Source organism: Hyperoodon ampullatus (assembly GCF_949752795.1).
Source record: "Hyperoodon ampullatus genome assembly, chromosome: 4".
NCBI classification, from domain to species: Eukaryota; Metazoa; Chordata; class Mammalia; order Artiodactyla; family Ziphiidae; genus Hyperoodon; species Hyperoodon ampullatus.
This window is the reverse complement of record NC_136917.1, coordinates 97,733,530-97,761,147: the sequence shown is the minus strand read 5'-3', so window position 1 is coordinate 97,761,147 and position 27,618 is coordinate 97,733,530. Positions and strand designations below refer to the sequence as shown.

Sequence of the window (27,618 nt, the reverse complement as noted above, 5' to 3'; positions counted from 1 at the left end):
GTTTTTGAAACAAAAATGTGAGCAGGATGTATGGAAACCACAAGTCCAGCCAGGAGTAATTAAGCCAGGCTCCCACTTCACCCTTCACCCTGAAGGGATGAGAGGAGGAAGCACTTACTAGAACGCACAGATGGAGAAGGCTTGTGGGAAAGAGGGCCACCTCCCTAGAGCTGAGACCTTCGGTGGAGGCCAGCCTGAGGCAACCTGCAAGGGAACGGGGGGAATAAACACCATCACCTACTCTCTCCCCAACCCCAGCTCTTATCTGCCCTCCTGGGAGGTCAACCAAAAGCCAGAGGACAGGGAAGTCTCATGATGTGGCCCTCCAACAAGTCAGCCCCTGAGCACGCAGCAAGGGAGAGAAAGGTGGAAAGCAGATGAGGGCCCTTCTGGCTCAATCACTGCCCCAGGGGTTCATGGTTCAGTAGTCACTACTGTTCAGAGTCTTCCCAGGAGACTGACACAACAGCTTATGAATGACAAGCACATGGGGAGCAGGGTGTGGGGACCAGGGGTTTGGAGACCGCAGGGCTTAAGTATAAAATATAAAATAGAAGAATAAGGTACTTCACTTCTCCATAGTAGGGAACCCACCTCTTGGGTTTACATTTGGGGGTAACACCTGTAATGGAACACGTGGTGGCAATAATCCCCTGATGAAAAAGTTAACAGCCAGTCTTCATAAGAAGGGACGAATGAGTAAGGAGTTGAAGGAGCAGGAAATATCTTCACTGGGTGCCAAGACAACCATCTCTATTTTGAAAATATTCACATTCAATAAAATTTTGGAGATTACACATCACAGGAACCAATAAGGAATGGATTGTTACAGCAGTTCAAGCTTTTCATTTTGTAGCCACACTCTGATTTTATCAAAATTCTTATCCATCCAACGTATGTTTTCCTCAATGGTTTCAATTGTTTGCTGGACACAACGGAGCTGAGACCCATTTTCCTTCAAAGAGCTGAAGAATTCTTTTACCTTGTGAGGAAAAATGGGGTTTTTAAAATTTTGTTTTATTAAGTTACACAAAGTTCAGGCTAGTTAAAAGAAAACTGAAGCCAAATTTCCAGCATTTGTCAAAATTCTACATAGAAAACAGGGCCAGGTGTCTGGATACGATTATGTACAAAAACTTAAGTTCTATGAAATGAGCTCATGCCTCATGATGTCAAGTTTTGTGTTTTTTTTCTCTGCAGCTTTTTTATTTATTCACAGTTGCCAGATTCTAAAAGACTTCACTGTTTACCATTTCATAATTAAGTTTTAATCACATGTATCTAATGTGTATTCTGTTATAGACACACAGATGCAAACTTAACTTTTTTAAACATAGCTGAAAAGGCAGAATGTGCAGAGTATCTTCTCTGCCAAGCAAAACAGTTTCAGCCACATACGTGCAGTCTTCCTCCATGGGCCTGGCCCTGTCTGTTATGATAGAAACACTGGGGAATGGGGTTCTTAGGAAGTTATGGTGGTAATACCCCAAACCTTGCCAAATTTTTTTATCCTAATCCACAATTGATGTATTGTTCCTTCAAGATAAAATCCACCCAAAGTTCCCCGTGGTTTTAAAGAGATAAGAATCGCTTGACTATCTCCTCAAAAATATCTTTGCTATTGTTTCACCTATGGGTACTTTATCCCCTTTAAGCTTACATGAGGAATAGGTTGGCTTTGCAACAGCATTGACCATTGTGCTACTCTGTCTCACCTTCAAGTGTTCTTAAACTTTTCCCATACATTTCACATTAATCCATCAATTTTTGATTTCGTAGACAGGAAGAAAGTCTAAGCCAAGATACATTATTTATTCAGCATGGATTCCAGACAGTTAATTCCTTAAAAATCCATGTCATAACATCGTAAGTTTGGGAAAAGGAGGGAGGTAAGAATAGGCTTTTTGAAAGATCAAATTCCAATTTTAAATGATTCGGGGTTGTTTTAAAATTAAATCTCAGTAGAACTTTTCTGTGAGCTGAAGGCATGCCCTCCTGCTATAGCAACCTAGAAAACACTTAACCCGCTTCACTGCCCTGCCTTAAACTGTAGCTCAATCTACTGTTTTGTCTCTCAGAACTCAAGATTAATTAATAGGCAGTTTAAGAAGTAATTCTGGGCAATATCCTGTGATAAACCATAATGGAAAACAATATGAAAAAGAATATGTGTATGGCTGAGTCACTTTGCTATAGAGCAGAAATTAACACAACATTGTAAATCAACTATACTTCGAAAAAAAAAATCACACTGGGCACTCTTCAGTCAAACCACATCAATATTTTTACTAATTGGTCAAATTAATTAATTAATCCTGAGGGAGCCTACCATGATAGTACTGAAAAACAAGCCTGCAAGGGCTCTAACAAAGCCAGCTGTTAACGCCCGCCTGCCCTTCTACTTCTCCTGACCCAAATTTATCACTCCTATCTTCATCTGCCTTGGGACATTCAGCATCTCAACTGAGTACGTATTTGATTCAAACCTGCCTCCTTGAGAATATTTTCTGTGCATATGGGTAGAAAACCAGATTTATGCTACTAGTTGGTGAGTAAATGATTAACTTCTCTGGGACTAGGGTTCCTCATTTGTGACACTGCAGAGCGTTGGTGAGGATGTCATCGTATAATGTGGGTGAAGTGCAGAACCTAAAGCCCAGCAGGTACCAGGGACTCCCCCTCATCCGTTTCTTCATGAATATTTACTCTGGTACTTATTCATTTCTCCGGCTTGATTACTGTGCGAGACACTGAGGATGAGGCAGTGAATCAGGCAAGCACCCTACCCTCAGGAAGCTTACAGTCTGCCTGGGGAGACAAGCAATGAACTACGCTGACTCTATACTGCTGTGGAGAAAATAAACCGGGGCGATGATAGCAACTGGGGAGGGGGTGGCCTGCTTTCGACAGAGTGGTCTGGGAAGGTGACATTTGAGCTGGGGCCTCTAAAGAATAAAATGAACCCTTCCAGGCTAGAGTTGGGGAAAGAGCAAGCCAGGCAGAAGAAGAAGAAAGCGCAGAGGCTTCGCGCAGGAGAAACACCTGGTGGCCCAGGAGCAGGCTGAGGGGCTGGAGTGGGTGAGAGAGTGAACACAGGAGCATGTGAGAAAGGGCTGGAGAGGCGGGAAGGAGCCAGGTAATGACCCTCTCATCCACATGGGAAGGAGAGGTTTGAGATTTCAAGAGTGACAGGCAGCGTTTCAAGAAAGGGTCAGTCGTGGGTTGGTTTTCCTTTTTAAAGGTGGGCGATGGTGTGGTATTGGCAAAGTGGCAGGAGGCAGGCCAGTTAGGAGGCTGTCACCATAGGCCACACAAGAGGTGAGAAAGGCTCGGCTGGGGTAAGAGCAGAGAAGTGCACAGGTGGGGTGTTGATGCCGGAAGCAGAGCCAACAGGACTTGGGATGAACTCGATGTGAGGGGAAGGAAGGGCTCAGGATGACTCCTGCATTGTACATGTCAGTAGGACACTGCATTCGGACAACATCTCGGGCTCTTTCATTTACATGTCCTGCCACAGGGTTTTTGCACCTGATGTTTCCTCTGCACACAGCACTCTCTGCCTAGATATCGGCATTTTCTTCAACATCTCCTCAAAGGTCCGCGAGTCATCCCACAGAACACAGCACCATTCCCTTACCCAGTCACTCCCTCTCCTTCCCTTGCCTTATTCATCTTCAGAGCATGTAACTACCTGACATGAGTTGATCTGTCTGTAACTGTCTGATTCCCCCAGTAAAATTTAAGCTCTATGCGGGCAGGGGCTTTGTCTATCCTGTTCATCATTGTAGCCCTGGAACCTAAAACCACACCTGCTGTAAAGTAAGAATGTAATATGTCTTGAATGAATTCATGAGAAAATAAATGAATGAACAAGATAATAAATGAACTGTTTTGTTGCTACAGACCTGGTGTATCTGGTCCCAGCCCATAGCTGGCTCTGCTGTCATCACACAGAATATCTCTGCTGTAGACTTCACTAGAATTCAAGCTTGAATTATTATGTGCAAGTTAATTTTACAAGCCTGGGTGAGGCTACTGAAAAATTGGAGAAAAGGCTTGTGACATTTCTTTCCCATTTTCAAAGCACTCTCCATCGAGCTAGATCATGGTGTAACCAGACTACACAATGCAACCACTCCTAAAAAAGTTAATATTAGGCTCTCAGCTTTTATCTAATTGCACCATTTTTAAAACCATGTAAAACTTTTTCTACAGCTTTACTATAGAGAATATTATTATAGAAAAGCCACCGCAACAAAATGACCCATACATCCAACTCCTCAAAAGTTTAAGACTGAGAGAAAAGTCTGCTTTTGTGGAAAACTTGTATGTTCCATGGTTCTCTCTTACCTGACAATAACTCATACTGTTTTCTCATCTTTCTTTGGCTGCTAGGAAGCTATGATAAACTTAGGGTACAACTGCAATAAATTATCCTCAGCATAAATCCCTCATACAATTTCCTCTTTCTGAACATTATGCAGCTTTTTGTTCTTTATTTTAGCATTATTTTATATATGGACCTTAAAAGTTGCCTAGAATTCTTTCTGAAAGTAGATGGTTCATAAGTAAGTAATAGGAAATCATGAGCTCGAATAGTGGAGAACCTAGCTTCCAGACCTGCCTCTTTCAAAATAACTAGAGGATCACTTCAGTCACTTAAACCTCCAATAATCACTTTTAACATCCTAAACAGGGATTAAATGTCTAAAGTAATTTTTAAGCCGTAAAATTTTTAATGGCAGAGCTAAGACTTCTACACATGTTTGGGAAGAGGTACAGTTTTCAATGGTTTATTTGTAACTGATTTTTACTCATGTCAAAAACACCACACTGAACAAAACACACCTCCAAAAAGAATGTTTACCAAGTGACAAAATCCATTTCTAACTCATCAGGCCCTTAAAGTATTTTGCCTACCTCACATTTATTAGATAATTTATTAGATAATTGTCACTGAAGTTCAAAAAGAAAGGTTTTTATTTTTTTTTTACCTCTTCAAGCCGTGCTCTTGTCGAGAATTGATTTGTTGTTCCCATTACCATGTAGGCTATGGCACTTGAGCCAAGTTCAAACCTAGAAATAGAAATTGTCAGAATGTTTTGTGAAGTATCTGTTCATTCGACATGTATTTTTAAGTGCCTCATATATGTGATAGCAATTAACTAAAAACTGGTTAGGCGTGAAAAAGATAAGACGTGATCCTTTGCTCCAATGGGCTAAGATCTAGTTGTAAAAAATCAACACACCAGCCTCTGAATAAAAGATTAAGTACCCAAAAGAAAATGACAGAAGTAGTAGGTGCTACAAGAGTTTGGGCAGATGCAACAAGTGGAAGTACTAAACAGAAGACTTGCCTGAACTGTGCAGGCGGCTTCTGGTAGGTCATGGGGTGTGGGAAGAGATTATTCCAGATGGAATGAAAAACTTGACCATCCAGATCCATTAGTTAGCACTGAATTAGAGTTTCATATTTTCTAAGGATATTTTAAGTACCTCTACTTCCTTTCTTCAGTCAAAAGAATCCCTTTAGATAATCACTGTTATTTTACAAATGTAGCTAAAACAGCCAGATTTAGGAATTTTTGCCAGTCACAACACAATTTTTGGCACTACTTACTTTTGTACAAGTTTATTCCAGTTTTCCCTCAGAAACTGCCAGGCCAATGGATATCCCACTGGGTTTCTGCCGATAGCTCTAAGAATATCTGGAAACTCTTGAGTTTTTATTGTATCTCCCTTAAAACTTTGATCTAGTAGCCTAGAATGATTAAGACAAGGAGTGTTAGCAACAAAGAGGCCCTGAAAAAGTTCCAAACAACTTTAATAAAATAATTTGGGAAAGAAAAAAGCCAATCTGCCAATAATAAAGACACAAAAGATAAATAGGTTACCAGAGCCCTGAGAAACTCCCTATAGCTACATAATAATAAAAACTAACAATTATATAGTGTTTACAACACCGATTCTCATATATTCTCTCATTTGCTCACAAAAGTAGCTAAGATAGGTATATCCGGTGTGTATTTCTAAATGTGTTATTTTAAAGATACACAAATACATACTCCTTTAAATATTTTTCCTGACACCCGCTGCTCTCTAATTATTTACCGTACACATTAGATGTGTGCCCTCTTACATAAATGTTCCCAGCAGGAAACGCAGTTCCTGGCCAAGAGGACAAAAACAGATGCCAGAAGGATCTGATCTAATTTAATTCCTCTTGGCTACCTGAACATGAATGAATTACTTACCACTGAAGCTTTTCTTTATTGTGGGTAATACAGAGAGCAAATTCAATTTGGTTTTTCTCAGTACTGGACAATGACGATTGATATTTACTATAAAGAAAATCCCATCCTTCTGGGTTCTGGGCCCCTACAGCAAACACTGCCAAGGTCACATCGCTGGGCAGCCTGTGGAAAAGAACACACCCAGGGAGAGGCTGAGATGAAGGAAGTGCGTTTGCATGCACGAGAGAGACAGATTATAAAACGGTAAACTGGACCCACAATCAGAGAAACATGCCTGGAAATATAAACAAAAATAACCTCTTTCCTTCAGTAACACTTTAGGAAAGAAGCAAGAGAAAGTAACTGAAAGTAGGTTTTAAGTAGCCTTCTCAAAAATACATTGTGAAATGCCACTTCTATAAACACCTACATTTCTAACATACTTTAAGGATGCTGAGTGACTCAATAGGTGGTCACTTTTCAAGTCAAAAGAAGGAAGTTCAAACTAGACTTAAAATGTAGTCCATGAACAAAAGTCAGGAATCCAATAGGACCACCTGTTTGTAAGCACTTTTATAAATAGAAGCATGTATATTGTTGGCTTAGTATTTCCTGGATGGGACTTAAGCTCCAAGTCTAAAAGGACCGAATCCCTGCCGCCAGCCTCCCCGTTAACCAAACCCCCGGCCTCCTGTCAGGAACTTAAAACAGAAAGTTGAGCAATGCATAGATAAGTCTAAAAAAAAAATTATTTTCCCAAAAAGGACAGCAGGGGAAACTTGTCTATACTTGTTTTTTCTCCCAACATTTAGCAATGATGGTGGAAAAATAAAAGATACCCCTTATCTGAACAAACTGGTTGTTCGATAAAAACAGACCTCAAATTCCCATTGGTTTCCTGCCACTGTCTGAAATAGCCTTCTGCCTTCTGCACACAGGGCTGGTACTTGCGCACACAGGCCAGGAGAAGCAGCTGACTCCGCAGCATTCGCTCTGAGATGGAGCCCTCATCCGTCCAAGTCTGCTTATCAATGAGGTCCCTCAGCAGCCCGATGAGAAAGGCCTGTGGGAAAGCCACATGTGTCACCAGTCCCGTCCCCAGTCATCTCGTGGTTTATATAATCCAATACACCCTCAGGTGACGGGGATTATTTTTTAAAGCTTAGTCCAGTTCATATTTCCAAAACCATGCAGTTGTTTATATTTAATTATAAAAGGGGTCAAAAGCAAGAAATGAATGATTTCAGTATTTGTGTAACAATCTTTTATAAATATATCCTTATCTACTTAAAATCAGGATGAACTGCCACTTTCAAAGCAAACTAAAAGAGACAGTTGATAGGACTAAATTTTGAGAGCAAATTATACAAGACGTCATTACATTTTGCCAAAAGTAGCAATTTTGTGCCTCTTGCTTAAGTACCTGAGTCCCAGAAAATCTTAATAGCAACCACCACAATACAGAAGTAAAGTGACATAAACAGTTAGCCAAATGAGGGAATGGCAAATCTGTGAAACTTAAGAACAGAATCTAACAATGTCATGCCTATATTTAGTGCCAAAATAAAACCAAAGTCTTCACTGGTCAACCCAAATACTGAGGTAACTGTGATTTTCTTTAAAATATATCAAGATATATATAAGATACATATATTATATTATATATATAATATACACCATGATAAGAACTCTTTTCCACACCTACACCAAAGCAAACCAGTTATCTAAAAACTATTCAACTTATTTCAGGTTTTTACCTTGAACTGAGTTTCCACGTCATTCATATCTCTTTTCTCCATTAACTTATACATAGGTATCAGTTCATTCAAACCCTGGAACACTGGCATGATTTCAGTTTCATGTTTCAAGTACAAGGTTAAATCCAAGGCTTTTTCAATGGATAGCTTTCCAATGCTGGTCAAGAGACACCAGGGTTAGCAGTTTAAAAGAAAATCCAGGAAATCAACTATTTGTTTCAAAAGTTATTTGAACAACCTTCCAGCAAAATATCCAATCGGATATAAATGCTCCCTTATAAATAATGACCTTTCCACTAACATCTTTCCTGTCACATACATCACAACATGTGGCATGTTTACACTGTGAAGGAACTTTCTCAAATAATAGAGCTAGGGTTGACTAGCTCTATGAGTTGTGGTTAAGATGCGATGGGAACAGGTCAGCACCTGTCCCTCTGTGAAACGTCGGACTGTGCTGAACTTGCAGAGTAAAATGGAAAATTTGATCAAAGATCCTTCAGGAAGCCTCACCTGAGACTGCCACTCAGTCACAAGTATGAGTCCCTGGAGTCAACACATTCTTGTCTCCATTTCAAAAATAAACTGAATATAGGGCTTCCCTGGTGGCACAGTGGTTGAGAGTCCGCCTGCCGATGCAGGGGACGGGTTCGTGCCCCGGTCCGGGAAGATCCCACATGCCGTGGAGCGGCTGGGCCCGTGAGCCATGGCCGCTGAGCCTGCACGTACGGAGCCTGTGCTCCACAGCGGGAGAGGCCACAACAGTGAGAGGCCAGCGTATGGCAAAAAAAAAAAAATAGAAACTGAATATAGATATCAATTCTTCATTCTAGAGGGTTGGTGTTAAACATCTCAGTGGTAGGGTGCACGCTCATGTAAATAAACACAAAATCCCCTATGATGTCATCAGTAATGCGCTATGGAAGGGAATATTTAGGCAGGGCAGAAACGGCTAGATAAGCAACCCCTATCTTTATTCCCCACTGCTTTCTGTCACCTCAAGAGGCCCAGGAAAGGAAGTCCACAACATTTAGAGCAGAGACACGTGGGGCTGAGAATTACAGTATTACCTCCCACTTGGGTGATTCCCCTTAGACTTCAGTTCTACCTAAATATTGAAGAAGGTTGAGTTTTAGGCTTGGGGAACATTTCCTGAAAAGCCAATGTTATGGGGCAAAACAAAAAAAAAGAGTGAACACTATCCGAACCCACTCAAAGGTCGTCTGGTTGGGCCACATTTTATGAGCCATAAAGACGCTATGCAGTTCAGCTATCCAGTTTGGGTGGGGTGGGGTGGGAGTCGGGCGTGTGGATATCTCTCCTTTAGTCTGAGAGATGTAATGCTGACAACTTGGGCCTGGGCCACTTGGTCTTCTAAGAAGGCTTCAGGATTGTCAGAGACCCAGCGGGGAGAAACCTGATCTGTTACAGCAGGGCCAGAAAGAGCTGCAGGACTAGGCTTTAGGGACCAGGCAAGGGGCTTCTCCAGGATGTTGGTCTCTTGGTTTTCTACACTTTTACCTCAGTCTGATCCGAGTCGTTAATGATAAAGATTAAAATACAGATTCCTTACTTTTGCCTTACTCAGCGGACGCAGACAAGAGGTTAATCCTAAAACTAAAAGCAACCTTGAATTGTTAGAAGAACTTAGGAGAAAATACCCTTCAACTTCTTATTAGCAATCACTTTCATCTTTAGAAATCAAGGATTTGAATGATAACAGCAGCTTTCAGAAACAAACCAAGACTGTGAAGAGCTTGTATTACCTGACAAGCTGAAAAGCATTGTTAATGAGACTGGCCCGATCACTACTGCTGATGGCTGTGTGTTTTCCTTTTAAAAGGCCAGTCAAAGAATCCCATCCATCATCCTCATAATGCACTATGTAATAGCCATTCATTCCAACATTAAATTTGATCCATTCCACCTCTTCTGGGAGGATGAGCACATCTAGAGCAAATAAAATAAATCATAGCTCCATTTTCTCTCGATTGGAGAAAGCTTTTCTGATCAGAGACTGGACAAGGAAATTAAAGGCGAGTTTAATACTGAACAATTTTAATACTGAAATGAGTTTCATATTGAACACATTCCTTTTAGAAACCAGAAAACAGCATCCCAATAGACAAAAGCCAATACTAGTTTTAGACACTAATTTTGTGAGATTTATAGACCTATGAGAAGAATGTCATGTTTCAGGCCATATGTATGATATAACCCAGCAATGTTAAAGTAAGGGGAAATTTTCCCAAGTATCTCTTCTCCTCAGCATTACATAACTCAACTGTTTTAATCCCTATCTGGCAAGATATTGTCCTTCCTTTTTTGCAACCAGACAGTATTTTCAAACCTATATTCTTCACTAGAAATTGAGTCACAGATCTGCTTAAGATAAAGGCTGACCTGATGCTTTTTGTTTTAACCAAGATAAATAGCAAAGGAAACTTATTATCTAAGTCCTACACATTTCCATAGTTCCTTCTTGAAGAAAGCTAGTTAGTTCCACAGCAAATTACCTGTTCTTGTCTTCAGCAGAAATCGCTGGACTGAGTCTGAGTTGCTGGTAATGAATGTCAATGGGACATGCCACAGGTACCTACAAGAAAGGAGGATGGATTTGTTCATTTGCTGATTCACTGCACCAAGCAGTTCTTAAATCTCCTACCATGCTCTGGGCACTGGCTCATTGAAAGAAGGATGGTACCCAAAACCGCTACAGTAAAGAGCTCAAAACATCCCCAGCCCATTTTCCAGCTTTGTAGGAGTGGCCAGCTGGGCACTATTCATTCTTCTTGGACTCCTTGAATAGAGCTAGGAATTTGGGCTCAAGTGAGCCCTGACAGCCTTTGCAGTGATTGCCTCAAGGGATCTCAGGGTGCCTAACTTTAAAAATGTGACCACTAGTAATGGCAGAAGTTGACAGCATGTGCCTTCTAAATCATATACTCAGAAGGACACAGCATCGCTTCTGTGGAATTCCTGCCAAGGATGCATAAGCTGAATCTGATTGTGAAGAAACAGCAGAAAACCCAAATTAAAGGACATTCTCTAAAATAGCTAGCCTGTACTCTTCAAAAATATCAAGGTCAAGAAAGACAGACTGAGGAACTGTTTCAGAAAAAAAGAACTAGAGAGATGCGAACAGTAATACAATGTGATCCTATATAAAATCCTGAACCAGGTTTCTTTCTTTTGCTATAAAGATATTATTAGGACCACTGAGGAAAGTTGAATAAGGTTGATACATTTGATAATAGTATTTATCAAGTTCACTTCATAATTTTGATAAAGGTACTGTGGTTATATAAATGAATTCTCTTGTATTTTAGGAAATACTACACTGAAGTATTTCAGGGTAAAGAGGAAATCATGTCTCCAACTTACCCTCAAACATTAAAAATATATATATATGCCATATGTATATAGAAAGAAATAAAGATCATATTTTTTGGAATTGTTTGATATTTTAGGTTATATGGAGAGAGAGAAAACAAATGTGGTAAAGAGTTAACACATATCTGGGCAAAGGATATATGGAATTCTTTGCTCTCTCCTTATATTTTCTCCATAGGTCTGAAATTATTTCAAAATAAAAAATTTTTTAAATAGTGTCCATCCAGGGTCAGTCAAGTTGCAGTGTCTCATTTCCAGTGATGTCCTCTGTAGTGTTAAGCTGACAAACAGGTTCTGGGATCTAACTCAGACTTCCAAAGAAGAGAATGGAGTCTCTTGTATTTCCCAGAAATCACCTAAATGTTTATGTCCTTAGCTCCAACCCAAATGCCAGGCACTATTGTTATTAAGTGGCAAATGCTTATACTGGAGTTGATTTCAAGCCAGTAACTGGAAATTACCATCATATCTAACTACAAACCATGAGAATGTTAAAATAATTATACATCATCTTCATCCGTTTGAATAGATGGTGGTGTATAAGTCAAATTCATAGGATATATAGATTTGATTAAAATATTTTAGCAACAAAGTTAAGGGCATTACTTCAAAAATAAGGGTTCACCCTACAAGACAGACGTTACCTAGGCAACAAAATGAGTTTCTCTCTGTGAACGTTACCCGGTTTCTGGGGCGTCGTCCAGGCCTTTCACATAGTGCTCTTGCTTCATGCGTACGTTCCTCCCTCTCACTGTGATGGTTATCAGGGGAAAGCCCTTCTGAAGCGTCCAGGTGTTCATCATGGTTTTCACATCAAGGCCTTCCTGTCGCCAGTGCTGGTTTATAAGAAAAAGGCAGATGCGTGACCCACTTGGACCCAACTCTAGGAAAAGAAAGAACCCAAGCTTGTGCTCATAGGGCTGCAACCAGTGAAGCTCTTCTGCATCCCTTCCCCTGCTCCCTTCCCCTGCTGTCTCCAGCCACTCATGCCCATTAAAGCACTGACTGTTTACTTTTCATTCTCTTCCTGTACACATAGATGTCTTGAGAACAGGTACCACACCTGGTTCTCCTGGACAGACCTTAGCTTGGCACCAGGCACAAAGCAGGACTGTGAATGAATGCAGGGGGAGAAGGGACAGAAAGTGGCCACGTGTTCAACACCTACATAACGATGCTGGCTCTCAGACAAGCAAGGTGGGGAAGACATGTTCCATCAAGAGCCTGTACTTCCCAAGTGATAACACCGACATGGCTCACGCTTAACAGGTGGCCGTGAACTCAAACAAGGATCTATTCTTTGATACTAAAAGTTTTCAAAAAATATTTAAGAGCTAATAAAAGGATAAAATGTACTACAGGACACATCTAGTAACTACTGAATAAAGCTGTCTCTAAAAGCAAAAAAGCCAAGAAAATAAAAATCTGGTGGATAAAATCCTGTTGAATCTCCAGACTCACCCTCAGCTACCTATGAAAATACTCCACAAGGCCAGATAAACAGAGACTCAGACTGTATTGTGATTCAGGTGTTTTGAATTCTTTATAGTTTAGCAGTTAAAGACATGAGTTAGATCTAAATTCAAATCCTCACTCTACAATTTACTAATCATATGCCTTTGGATTTCATATTCCCATCTGTAAAAATAGGGATAATAGTACTCGCTCATAGGCTTATTGTGAAGAGTAAAGCAGATAATACACAGAAGTGTTTCAAACGTGCCTGACACATAGTCAGTGCTCAAGACTGCTCACTGCCGTCATATGTTTTTTCACAAATGAAGAGCTATGGAAACGATCGACATGGCCTGATGGACACAGTCCTGATCTACCACAGAAACATGTCATAAATCCACTGCTTTACAGAGAGTGAGCTGAAGAAATTAGTATCAGTGAGATGTGGTACCAAAGAAGGCTGGACAACTCCCTTGCGTAGATAGATTTAAGAAAAATTGTGGAAGGCTGTCAGTCTGGTATAGTTTAAATGCAGCCTTATCTATAGAGAGACTGATATACTCAAGGACCTCGGAAAGTTCGGCACAGAGCTATCTATCCTTCAAAGAAAACGGAGTAAAAGAATATGCTTCAGGGGAACACGTACAGATGTAAAAACTTACTGAAGATGAAGATGAATGTTCACCTCTAGAACAAAATCCATCCATTCGTTGTGTGCCCTCTGTAGGGCAAATCTAAAAACCAAAAATAAACACATCACTCAGTTCTGTAAAAAACACTCATGATTCTTCTCAGAGGGATTAATGTGGTGCAGAATAAAAACAAAACAAGATAATAGGCCTGTCAATCCCAAACACAGAGATACACAAAAACATACTCACACTTGCCATGCTATTCCAAAGGTCCTCGTTTTTTGTGTTTTTATAGCTATACTTCTGCAGATACTTTACAATACCACTTTTAAATGCATCGGCACCAAGATAATCCCTTAGCATATTCAGAATACAAGCTCCCTGAAAAGACAATGTAAATAGTAAATAACCGTTAGCTGTAGTTTGTCTCCATCCAATCTACCCTCACACTATTTTGGAGTCATTCTTTAAAATGCAGATACAGTAACTTTTTAGTGTCTAGCAATTCGTGGAACAATTAGAGAAAGTGGGTTAAACCTGGACCTGTCGAGGCAGGGGATCAACATGACTGTTTATGCGTTTAGTCCACTGGAACTGTTTTCTATCACTAACCAAGCCTCCCCAACATCTGCGAGCTTCCATTATTCACAGGTGAGTGGACAACGTACAGACTAAAACTGGACTTGAACCACCACGTGGCTCTCCTACTGCCACTCCGGGGTGGGAGTGGGGAGGGATAGAAGCAAAGGTGAGTAACAGGTGAGGAATCTTGGAGCCCAGGCAGGCTTGAGCAAAGAGAACTGGCAGGGCAAGAGTAACAATGAGAAAGGGAGCAAGAGCATTCCTAAATACTCTGCATTCCCATGATAAGAGCTCTTCTCCCCTCCACTCCCATTCTTGTAGATCATTGGTCACAAACTCAAATGCCTCCAGTGGTCAGACAGGTGACAAACGAGGGAAGTAGTCCAAGGATAAAAAAAATGTTCTTTTACGTTGTTTCCCCCTGAACTTTGCATACAACTAACCACCAAGGACTCTTCCTTCCTTCCTCCTTCCCTCTCTCTCAACACACCACCCTCTTTCAAGTCTTCTTTTCCTAAGAAATCATGATTCCCTCTTCCGAGAAAGCCCTTTGTACATCCTTTACTCCCTGAAAAGCCCCAATTCGTCTTTTTTTCTTAATTAATTTTTATTGGAGTATGGTTGCTTTACAATGTTGTGTTAGCCTCCACTGCACAGCCCAATTCATCTTTAAGACAAAACTCAAAATCTTCTTTTCTGAGAAAATTTCTTAGGTTCCCCCTAGGCAGAGGTAGTCTCTCTCTGGTTCTAGGGGATCATAGAGTCACTAGATAGGCAAAGCCCAGGTCCCTGAATGTCTACATGGTGTGCATATTCCTGCCAACAGGACTGGTGTTTTTTTTGAGGTATAATTGACATATAACATTAGTTTCAGGTGTACAACATGAATAAGTACTTGTATATAGTGCAAAATGATCACCCCAATACACCTTGTTAACATCCATCATTACACAGTTACAAATTTTTTTCTTGTGAGGAGGACTTTTAAGATCTACTTTTAGCAACTTCTGAATACACAATACAATGTTATTAACTATAGTCGCCATGCTGTATATTATATCCCTGTGATGTATTTTATAACCTGGAAGTTTGTACCTTTTGACCTCCTTCACCCATTTCACCTACCGCCGCCCCTCACCCCTGGCAACCACCAATCTATGAGCTCATTTTTTGTGTGTTTGTTTTCACATTTAACATATAAGTGAGATCATACAGGATTTGTCTTTCTGACTTATTTCACTTAGCATAATGCCCTCAAGATCCATCCATGTTGTCACAAGTGCCAAGATTTCCTTTTTTATGGCTGAATATTGCACTGTGGAATGGTCACTTATGGAAACAATTATCTTGGCTATTGTAAATAACACTGCCTGGAACGTGGGAGCGCACATAACTCTTTAAGCTAGTGGTTTTTGTTTTCTTTGAATAAATACCCAAAAGTAGAATTGCTGGATATGATAGCTTTATTTTTTAATATTTTGTTTTCCATAATGTTTTCCACAGTGGCTGGACCAATTTACATTCCCACCACAGTACACGAGGGTTCCCTTTTCTCCACATCCTTGCCAATACTTGCTACCTGTCTTTATGAGATGAGCCATTCTGACCAGCGTGAAGTGATGTCTCATTGTGGGGTTTTTTTTTTTCTGTGGTACGCGGGCCTCTCACTGTTGTGGCCTCTCCCGTTGTGGAGCACAGGCTCCGGACGTGCAGGCTCAGTGGCCATGGCTCACGGGCCCAGCCGCTCCGCGGCATGTGGGGTCCTCCCGGACCGGGGCACAAACCCGTGTCCCCTGCAAAGGCAGGCGGACTCCCAACCACTGCGCCACCAGGGAAGCCCTCTCATTGTGTTTTGATTTGCATTTCCCCAATGATTAGTGATGATGAGCACCTTATCATGTACCTACTGGCCATCTGTTTGTCTTTGGAAAAGTTTCTATTCAGTTCCTCTGCTCCTTTTAAAATCAGATTGTTTTCTTTAGTCATTGAGTTGTATGAGTTCTTTATATATTTTGGATATTACCCCTTGTCAGACATATGGTTTGCAAGTATTTTCTCCCATTCAGTAGGTTGCCTTTTCATTTTGTTTTTTGTGCAGACAGCTTTTAATTTGATGTAGTCCCACTTGGTTTTTGCTTTTGTTGCTTATGCTCTTATACTTTTGGTGTCATATACCAAAAAAAATCACTGCTAAGACCCATGATAAGAAGCTTTTTCTCTCAGTTTTTATGAGTATTATGGTTTCCAGTTTTAACATTTAAGTCTTTAATCCATTTCAAGTTAGTTTTCGTGAATGGTGTAAGACAGTGGTACAGTTTCATTCTTTTGCATGTGGTGTTGGGAGAACTAAATGATCATTTTTTTAAGAGACTCTCCATTCCCCATTGTATATTCTCAGGTCCTTTGTCATAAATTAACCATATATGCATGGGTTGATTTCTGGGCTCTATTCAGTTCCATTGATCTATGTGTGTGTTTATATATCTGTTTTGTTTTTGTTTTTGTTTTTTGCAGTACACGGGCCTCTCACTCTTGTGGCCTCTCCTGTTGCGGAGCACAGGCTCCGGACGCGCAGGCTCAGCGGCCATGGCTCATGGGCCCAGCCGCTCCGTGGCATGTGGGATCCTCCTGGACCGGGGCACGAACCCGTGTCCCCTGCATCGGCAGGCGGACTCTCAACCACTGCGCCACCAGGGAAGCCCCTATATGTCTGTTTTATGTCTGCTTTTATCTCCTCTTCACTATTGATGGAAACATGCAAACAAGATATACTTTTCCATTTGCTACACATAAAACAGCCAAGCATAATGATAAATGACACATTCTCTGCCTTGGTGAGGATAACAGAAACAGTTGGGAATGGAAGGGAAAGTGGAAAAGCAGAACTCTGATCTCATAAAGGAGCCATGACTTAGCTCCAGTCTATGTTGCTAAGGGAAATACAGGCCTGGTAATGACCAGAATCCTTTTTCCCTCCAATCGAAGCCAGAAATCTGGATTTTTATATAAAATCTCCCAATTATTATATGTGAGCAACAATTTCCAATTCTTTTATTGAACACATTGTGCAGGACAACTGTTTCTGAAGGCACCAAAAGCTATACAAGGGCAGGGGCTTTTGCCTGGTACAAAGTTGATGCTCGATCAAGACCTATTTATTGAAGGATAAATAAAAAGCTTCTGCAGGCCATGAATATTCAACTTAAGACAATAAACAAAGTGACCACAATATAATCTTTAGGATTTTAAGCTAAACTTCAAGTTAGGCCTAAAAGAGTTAACTCTGGGCAGCATGGGTGAGAAGCGAAGGAATTCAATCTGGGCTAGTCCTTATGAAGGGAAAGTCACCCCAAAACACTATCTATAACCTCTCCACCCCACATTTTTAAGTGTAGGGTCCAAACTGTACCCTTATAATCCATTTTTACCTTTTCATAAGAAACTTCATCAAATATCTCCCGAATCTGAGCAGGATTCTCCACAGGTGTGGACACAGGGTGTGAGGAGTTTAACGCATCTACCTCCATAGCATTAAAACACTTATCAAAGAAGTAATCTTCCTATTGAGACAGAAAAAAAGACAACATCACCAATGATTTACATTTACTTGAAAAAAATATGAAATGAGGATGGTCTGACCTGGGATAATAGGTTTACACTCTAATTTTCTAATCTAACCTATTCCATATTTATAGAATTTACAAAATTAAATAGAATTACTATCTTCTAAAGAACAGCCAAGAAACAGTGATCTTAGAACAACACTGAAATTTTTGTTTAAATACTTATCACCTTAGAATAAAGAAAATTTCCTATTAAAAAGAAAAACATTATGTTTACAGTCCAACAGTGCCAAAATCAGAAACTAAAATGTATAGTGATTTAAGTATCTCCAATCATCATCTATACTATTTTAAAGCAAAGAAATTTAGTTTTAAAACCATGTAGTGAAAGAAAAAGTAATGAAAAACAAATCCCAACTATAACCTGATTAGGGCATATTACCCAATAGAATAATATCCATACGTAATCATTTTTATTATTAAAGACTGTGGAAACAGGAAAATATTTATGATCCACTGTAGTGTAATAATTATATGTACATTATAATTATAACTACATATAAGTTATGTGTATTGGAAGATGAAAACGGGATATGAATATGTATAAATGAAAATTATAAAATGATAAAGGATTGTTTTTACATAAAGTTTCTTTTTCATTTTACTGCACTTGATTTTCACAAGTTAAACACATGATTTTTAAAATCAACACGTAGAGGTTCCAAAGCATTAAGTCTGTGACCCATGAGTCTAGGTTCTTATACAATCAAATGTACAATTACCTTAAACATAACTCATCTCATTTGACAAGTAGGACCCTATTGAAATAGCAGCAATCTGTACCTAATACTTCTTCAGTGAGCAACCTGAAGGTTGGGGAAGTGGTATGGAACAGACAGGTTGTCATTATTTCTATTTCTTTGATATTAAGGGAAGACAAAATTTAATACTAACTTCATAACAATCATAGATTTGGAAATAAGCAATTGAGTTTGGAAATAAACCTTCGCAATGTATCTTTAAAGTTCACTAGCACTTTGGAAGCCTGATTCATATTTAACCTCCCAGGGAAGTTATCAGTCTTTCTATGAATTCCATAATCTAACATCAGTAAGTATTTTCCAGCAACATTAAACAACACAACAGATTGATCTAAAATGTAAAAAAAAAAAAAAAAAACAGTAAGTAAATACAACTTACAACTTTCAGTTCTGGATGAGTCACACTGACAGACACGAACTCCATAAATTTGGCAAATCCCTCATTTAGCCAAAGATCATTCCACCATTCCATAGTGACGAGGTTCCCAAACCACTGAAAGGAAAACATTACTCAGGTTATTCACAGATTTCTATGGAAACTAGATTATCTATGTGGCCATAAACGTCAGACATTCAGAAGGAAATATATTTTATATGTGTAAGGTCAGTATATGAATGTTAACATTTATAAAGCTAATATTTTTTTCAAAGTAAAAAGAAAAACTTCGCAATGTGTATTATAAAACATGGTACCTAATGCTTTAAAGAAATAATTTTTTCTTCTGGGAAAAAAGACATAGTAAAAATGAATTGGTAGAATTCATACAATAGTATGAATAGCCTATGTCCCAGAAAAGCAATATAGATATAGTTAACATTTTTTTGAAAGTGTGATTGAGCTTATATACCTGGTGGGCGAGTTCATGGGACACAGTCATCGTGATGCCAAGCTTACTTGATGCAGAAGACTTTTCAGCATCAAACAGTAGAGAAGATTCCCTGTATGTTGTCAGTCCCCAGTTTTCCATAGCACCAGACTGAAAGTCAGGAATAGCAGCAAGATCTTGGGAAGGAAACAAAAACATCTTACCAATCTCAAGCTACATGTTGCCCAAACACACTAACTTTCAGAGTGGATGGGTGTAGGGATCAAAGAAAAACTACGTGGCTCACGCAGAATCATGGATTATTCTAGACTGAAGAACCTTTCACAATAAAGAAAAAGGACTCAGTGACTCATAGAGTTACTTTGCTGCTGCAAGACAAAGTCAGGCTTGGTTTTCAGACCTCCTGACTCCATTTCTAATTCTCTGACAAGGTGCTTGGGGACTAGACAATTTTAACAACTGTCTCAATAATCCACTCGACCTTGGATGCCCAAGACTCCCATACACCTAAAAACTCAAACACACAGTAGTTTGTTTTTTTGTGTTTTTTTTTTGTGGTACGCAGGCCTCTCACTGTTGTGGCCTCTCCCGTTGCGGAGCACAGGCTCTGGACACGCAGGCTCAGCGGCCATGGTTCACGGGCCCAGACGCTCCGCAGTATGTGGGATCTTCCCGGACCGGGGAACAAACCCGTGTCCCCTGCATCGGCAGGCGGACTCTCAACCACTGCGCCACCAGGGAAGCCCACACACAGTAGTTTTGAGGGCTCATGTAAGAAAGAAAATGCAGATTTTCTTATGCTCTATCAATGAATTCATTCAAAAAATTCATTGAGTACTCTATGTTCCTACCAAATGTGTGCCAATCATGAAAAAAATGCAGCCTCTGTCCTTTGCTATCTGCCCAATAATATAGTTGTGCTTGTCTTTAAAGTCAGAAGGCAAGGACTTCCCTGGTGGCGCAGTGGTTAAGAATCCACCTGCCAATGCAGGGGACACGAGTTCAAGCCCTGGTCTGGGAAGATCCCACGTGCCATGGAGCAACTAAGCCCATGCACCACAACTACTGAGCCTGCGCTCTAGAGCCCGCGAGCCACAGCTACTGAAGCCCGCACACCTAGAGGCCGTGCTCCACAACAAGAGAAGCCACCACAATGAGAAGCCTGTGCACCATAACGAGGAGTAGCCCCCACTCGCCGCAACTAGAGAAAGTCTGCGCATAGCAACGAAGACCCAACACAGCCAAAAATAAATAAATAAATAAATTTTTTTTAAAAAAATAAAATTTAAAATCAGAAGGCAAAATTATCTCCATGACATGTGCCTCAGGAACCTGCCAGGTTTTAATGACTTGAGGGCCTGCCGAGCTGAGGAGGGAGATGCCAATTAGGAGGATATAATCTACTGCTGGGGTCAGTAAATGCCACACTTTGTAACATCTGTGCCAAATCTATACCTTGTTTGGATAAGGGATATGGAATGCTGAAATAATCCTCATAAAATTCTAGAAGAGTCACCGCGGCATCCAGTGCATAATCTGCCTGATTTATCTTGTCTGGAACAGCATACACGGAAACCTGAAGAGAAAGGTATACGAACGTTATCCAAATGCCACAGTGGCTTCTCTAGAAGACTGACATTAACAGCTTCATATTGTGGGATATGGTTGCCAATATTAAGAAAGACAATTGGAAGTTCTATTTCTTATATTAAGGCTGACTGTTCCTGATCAACCCCCCTTCTGAAAACTACAACAAACGCTGGATAACAAATACAAACATGTCTTTTTAAATGTTTACATGAGATAGTGAAAAAGTAAAGCAAACTTAGTTGCCAAAAATGAAGGGACAGTAGAACCCTGGGAAGTCAGCAGAGCACTGCAGCCAGCTTTTGCCCTGAGGACACTGGCCCAGTACAGATGGACCTGAGTTTGGGTTTTCATGGCATTAAAGAACTCAGGGGATAGAAGACAAAGTCCCAAGCCTGCCCAAGGTGGGAAACCTGATAGGAAATGTACCCCTATTTAAATAAATGAGGTAACTTCAAATAAAGTATCCCGTCCCTCCTCTCCAAAAATCTTACTTGCATTCAGAGCCACAGCATACAATTGAGTAGGTTGTTCACTACACAATGGTACCCACCCAAGTGGCAAGTGCTCTTTGAAACAAGATCTTTTTCTCTAGTACTCCAGTATTCCCTGGCCCAAATGCTCTCCCCAGAGCCATTTAATACTCCAGGCAGACTGCTCTATCTTACTTCCTTCCCATGGTTAGAACCCCCCGCTCAGGTAGTCAGTGACATTCACTTCCAAACTGTGTGAAATTATACACAGGAGCAACCTTAGAAACCATTGCAGGATCTAGTCCAACTTACACATTTTAAAAACGTATAAGCTAACTTCCAAGGGGAGCAGAGCAAAAGGGAGCAGAAAGTCAGTTAGTGGTGGAGCCAGGACCATGACCCAGGCCAGGCCAGGCCTCACCATGTGTTTTTGCTATTAGAACCCCACTGTAAATATGAGTATCTGAGACAACGGGATGACCAACCAACTGGTTTGCCCAAGACTGAGGGGATTCCTAGGATGCAGGACTTCCAGTTTTAAAACCAAGACAGTCCCAGGCAGGCCAGGACAAGCTGGTCACCCTATGTGACAATCGCAGGTTCACCTTGATGCCACTTTTGGTCATCTTGCTGACAGATTTAAAATCTGAAACAATGAAGGCCACCAGGTAGGTGCTCATCTTCACAGTCACATCAAAATGGTCTTCTACGAGTCCTTCAGCAACAGTCACAGATTTAACCTAAAATCAGAATAACTGAAATCATCAAATACAATTACCCAAGACATTGAAAACATTTTATAAAGAGAAATTTCCTAACTCTCAGACATACTGAAAGTATATGACATGACATTTGTATAATTATTTAAAAATATCTCTTTCCAATATCTGATTATAATTTAGACATTAAGGCCAAACCATTCTACTCCATTTCTTTTTTTATCAAGATATAATTCATACACCATAAAGTTCACCATTTTAAAGTATACAATTCAGTGGTTTTTATTATATTCACAGTTATACAACCACCATCACTTAATTTCTTTTAAATAATCCAGATGATCACAAACTGACTCATATTTGGCACATGAGGATTGATAACATGGGTGAGACAAAGCAAAACTGAGATTGATGGCTTTGCCAAGATGTAGCTCACTTAAATACAAGGTATGAGAATGATCTGGAAATGCAGTGTCTAATAGGGGTCACCGAGGACAACCTAAAAAGAGCTTCTACTTTCCTAAACAGTTGAAAGTAACCCATGCCTGGACCTGACCCTGCAAAGCCTCCTCCAAATTCTGATTTACTTCACTGGAATCAGTTTTTCAATGCAATCAGGGAGCAGCCTTGCAGAGTAGGGTTGGGGTGATAAAGGTACAGTCTAAGATGTCGGCTTCCAGAGAACAAAGTCTAATGCCTCAGCCAACAGAAAGCACTGGGCAGGACTCTGGAGAGAAGACCAGCCAGAACTAATCTGAGAAATTCCATGTTAACACATGCATTTTTCCTGTAATCTTATTTCTACCTCTGTTTCTCTGCTCCCTTATCCTGCTTTTTCTTTTTTTTTTTTAAATTAATTAATTTATTTATTTTTGGCTGCATTGGGTCTTTGTTGCTGTGCACGGACTTTCTCTAGTTGCGCCGAGCAGGGGCTACTCTTCGTTGCAGTGCACGGGCTTCTCATTGCGGTGGCTTCTCTTGTGGCGTAGCACAGACTCTAGGTGTGCAGGCTTCAGTAGCTGTGGCATGTGGGCTTCAGTAGTTGTGGCTCACAGGCTCTAGAGTGCAGGCTCAGTAGTTGTGGCACACGGGCTTAGTTGCTCTGCAGCATGTGGGATCTTCCCAGACCAGGGCTTGAACCCATGTCCCCTGCACTGGCAGGCGGATTCTTAACCACTGTGCCACCATGGAAGCCCCACCTCATCCTTCTTTTTAGTACCCACCAGCCACAAGCTATGGTGCCTGCTGGTCACCCTTTGGTCATTCAGACCCTAACTCTGATAGCCAACCTAGGTTTACTCTTGAAGGACCCGAAATTACCTTTCTTTTTAAAATGCCTTCAACCTAGCCCTAACAATAATTTCTATTCTTGACATTGTTTTAATTATTAGCACAATGTCAAGAATAGAAATTTAGATGTGATTAACTCTGCCCCAAACACTTCAGTGTTCCAAAGGTGTATCTGCTTTTCTAGCCTCCAAAAAGATCCTTTGAGACCCCACTGTCCTCCCCCTCAACCCCAAGTCTGCATCTTGAGTTCAGGCCACCCTGTTAGATTTCTGCCAAGGGAAGAGCTTTCTTGTTCAAGAGCAAGATTACATTAGATTTTCTGATCCTCAACAAGTGGGTCCCGGACGTCCATGGATTTAGACTCCAGTGTCTTTGGGGAGCCTTGGGGCTCTTGCCTACCCCCTGCAAGCCTACAAAATCTCCACCAATCTTGTTTAGTGGGTCAGTCTGTCCCTCATTTCCAAACCACCCCTGTGCCTTTTTTCTCCTTAAGCTGTAATTCTCTAATTAGAGAACTCACTCCCATCCCAGGGAGCAATACCATAATATTTGGGGAGGGAACTATAATTTGAAAAAGGATTTTCTCTATCTCAAATTTATATTAGGAAAATGGCATAACTATTTCTTATCTTTCTATGTACAAATGTGGTAGGGAGAGAGACAAAAGTTCTTGGCTGGTAAGGATTCACAAAAGTCTGCTTTTTATACAGCCTTCTAGGAGGGAATGTCAGAATCCCTTTTAAGGGATACTTAAGGGACTCAGCGAGCAATATAGAGTCATAAAGATTGAGAAATACTGTATTAGAGGTTGGCTTGTGGCTCTGTGAGTCCCTTCATGTGAAGCTAATGCCTCCCCAGTCTGCATAGGGATGAGGTGTGATAACCTTCTGGACTCTGGGCAAAGCCTATTCCACCCTGAGTCTCATCCACAGTGAGCTTCTCTGAACAAAGGGTGTGTGTGCTTCTGGAGTTGGTATGCATCGGGTGTAGAATGACAGCTCAGCTTATGTTTTCCCAGAATCATAGGATAATGGCACTTACTAAGTAATTTTATTCATCTGGCGAGGTCATCTTCTCCTCACCACTTTTAAAAATCAGAGGGGTTTTGGACTAGCAGGTGCAAACTATTATATATAGAATAGATAAACAGCAAGGTCCTATTGTATAGCACAGGAAACTATATTCAATATCCTGTAATAAACCATAATGGAAAAGAAAAAAAAATAAAATAAAGAAATAAGAATCAGAGGGAAAACTGTCCACATCTGCTTTGAAACTGGGAACTGAGCTAGCTATCATTACTTACCTTTACTACCATAATATTCTTAAAAGATTACTTTTTTTTCTTTTTCCATCTGACCAACTTTGTGCCATAGTTACAAAATTGCATAGCTAATATTAGTAGTATAGTATATAGAAATTATAGAAAATAACATATCATAGAAAAAATGGCCTTATTCGACAAAGCATTCCCTTTAAAATCCTTTTAAAAGAGCATATGAGAAATAAAAGTGAAAGTGCTTTGTGAAGGGCACTCTCAGTTAACCTGACCTGAATTGTCTATAAAGTTTCCCACCCAACAACACTGCATCTGCAATGTCACTTTTACCTAAATTTTGCATGTTTTTAGGGACAATTTTTTTCTTTGACTATAAATAGTTACTTGAACCAAAAGCATAGGTTGGAAATGAAATAGAAAAGTTAGCTATCTGTAGGCAATAAAACAAATAGAACAGGCAACCTGAATGTTAACTGTCAGTGAGGTAATACAAATCACAGTGAATCAATGGACTTTTCTTGTGAGTAGATACACAGGAGTTTAGACTCACCAGTGGCATGTTGGAGATGGCGAGGTGTCTTGGTTCCCTTCTGATCTTGATTGAAAAACTCGCTTTGAAAGCAGGTTCATCAAAGCAGGGAAAGGCCATTCTGGCTGCAGTCGGTTCAAAATGTGTTGATGCAAGTATCCTAAGATTATGACAAGGGAAATAAAAATACACCATGAAGCACCAGGGACTGTCAGTTAGGTGTGTGATCATTTTTTAATTCCTAAAGTTATCATAATCTTGATGAATCTCACTATTAAAATTTTTTTATATGACAAAAGCTATCATAAACTAAAAGACAAGAAAAAAAAAAAAACAGGGAAAATTGATTGAAAGGTACTTGACAAAAGGTTAATAACCTGAACAGATAATGAGCTCTTAAAAATATGTAAGAATTATACCCAGCAACCAAGTGGAATAGCAGGCAGAGGTCATAAATCAGCAACTCACAAAAGAAGAACCTACAAATAGTCAATAAACACATCCAAAGCTGCACAGCTTCCTTAATGATCGATGTAATAAATTAAAGGGAAAAATCCATTGGCGTTTTGGCTTTAAAAGGATTGCCAATACACAGTATTAGTGAGGAATATGGCAAGGGATATCAAAACTTTATTGACCCTTTGACTTAGCAATTTTACTTCTAGGCATTTATTCTGAAGAAATGATTTATGAAGATGTTTGTCAAATTATTGCTGATGCCAAAAAGCTGGAAACAACCTAATTTCCATCCATCGGGGATTAGTTAAATAAACCAACACACAAACATACATTTTAATAAAGTCGTTAAAATGATGTATAGGGATAGTCATCCGTGTAAAATACATCTCCTCAACATATTAAAAAACTCCCTCATGAAACAGAAAATATAACATGGCTCCATTTACATAAAATAATGTGTATGCATATCCAGAAAAAAGTCTAAAGGATATTCCCCTGAAATAGAAGCAGTAGTTATCTCTAGAGGCTATAATGAGGGTACATTTTACTTTTTAAAAAACTCTTTTTGGTAGTATTTGACTTTTTTTACCTCAAAAAAATAATATGAAATCCAAAAATAAGGTAGTATAATCTACTAACAAATGAAATTTGATTTTAAAATTTAGCATAAAATCTCCCAAAATATCTTATTAAAAACAGAACTAAAGCAAGGCAGGAGAGGATCCCTAAAAAAGTTTTAACTGAGACAAAAATATTAATATTTCCTCTAATTGGCTGTATGGGTTGAATTGTGTCCCCCAAAAAGATACATTGAAGTCTATTACCTAATATCTGTGTAACTTTATACAGAAATAGGGTCTTTACAGATGTAATCAAGTTCAGATGAGGCCATCAGGTTGGGTCCTAATCCAACAGAATTGGTGTCCTTATAAGAGGGAAATTTGGAGAATGGCCATGTGACAGGCAGGCAGAGACTGGACTGATGTAGCTGCAAAGCCAAGGAATGTCAAGATAGATGGCGTCACAAGCTAGGAAGAGGCAAAGATGGGCTCAGAGCCTTAGAGAGAGCATAGGCCTCCTGACACCTTGATTTTGGACTTCCAGCCTCCAGAACTGTGGGAGAAAAAACTTCTATTGTTTTATGCCACCCAGTTTATGTACTTTGTTAAAGCAACCCTTGGAAACTAGTACACAGGCCAAGAGAATTTAAAATATTTATTATATGCCAGAAATCTAATTAAATAAACAAATAGGTATTCCCTCTGATAGCGCTGGAGGAAAGAAAACTGGTTAAAACAGAATGAAAAAGGAGAGCCCCCAAAACTGGGAAAAATCTATGAGCCATTTTTAAATCTACAAAGAGATGCAAAACAAAACCAAAGAAAGAATTCAACAATCAAGGGAATCTTAAAAGACAATCCACCTGAAGTAATAAATTTAGTGTGGGTAGCACTTGAACCTTTTTAAAAAAAGAGAGAGAGACAAGAAATACCTCACTTCCCCTTCCTTGGTTCTGTAGGTGCTTTTATAAAATCCATGGAAACTCTCAGAAAGATTGCCAGCATAGTCAATGACAATGGTGTATGGGAGCCCGACCACCAGGGGCTCCGGAGCCAGGAGTGCGATTTGCTCCTGAGGCGGGTATTCCAGGACTCTCAGGGGCTCTTCAGACTGCCTCCCACCAGCTCCCTTCCTCAGGGCGGCCTTAGATATTTGCAGGTGGTGACTATGCAGGATGATGGTACTGGTGGGCTTGCTGGCTGTGATTTCTATTTCCGTGGTTCCCCTGAAAGTCAGGGTGGTGAGGTTGGCATGAATCATGAGATCATAATGAAGTGGGATGATGTGCTCCGGAAGTCGCATTTTATTCCAAGGAAATGGTGCCCTGTTACTAGCCTTTGGAGATGTCGTTTCACTGCTCTGACACCAGGATGGAGTTGCCACAGTTAAGAGCATCAACAGTGATGACAGCAGAAAGGACATGGTCACAAGGGGCCGTTGGATGGACAGAGATATCAT

General features: G+C 40.1%; 1 protein-coding gene across 1 annotated transcript; it reads right to left on the bottom strand.

Annotated features, from left to right (window-relative positions):
• Positions 1–744: 744 nt before the first annotated feature.
• ERAP1 (endoplasmic reticulum aminopeptidase 1) lies at positions 745–27,618 on the bottom strand (the record flags this gene model as incomplete). Its single annotated transcript, XM_079703451.1, has 18 exons — positions 745–982; positions 4,995–5,076; positions 5,621–5,761; positions 6,255–6,416; positions 7,112–7,296; positions 7,991–8,147; positions 9,757–9,940; positions 10,507–10,586; positions 12,065–12,219; positions 13,501–13,572; positions 13,720–13,851; positions 17,481–17,612; positions 18,816–18,929; positions 19,285–19,439; positions 20,719–20,839; positions 21,929–22,063; positions 25,162–25,300; positions 27,092–27,618. 18 exons carry the CDS (start codon positions 27,616–27,618, stop codon positions 827–829), a joined length of 2,829 nt encoding a protein of 942 aa, XP_079559577.1. The 3' UTR covers positions 745–826.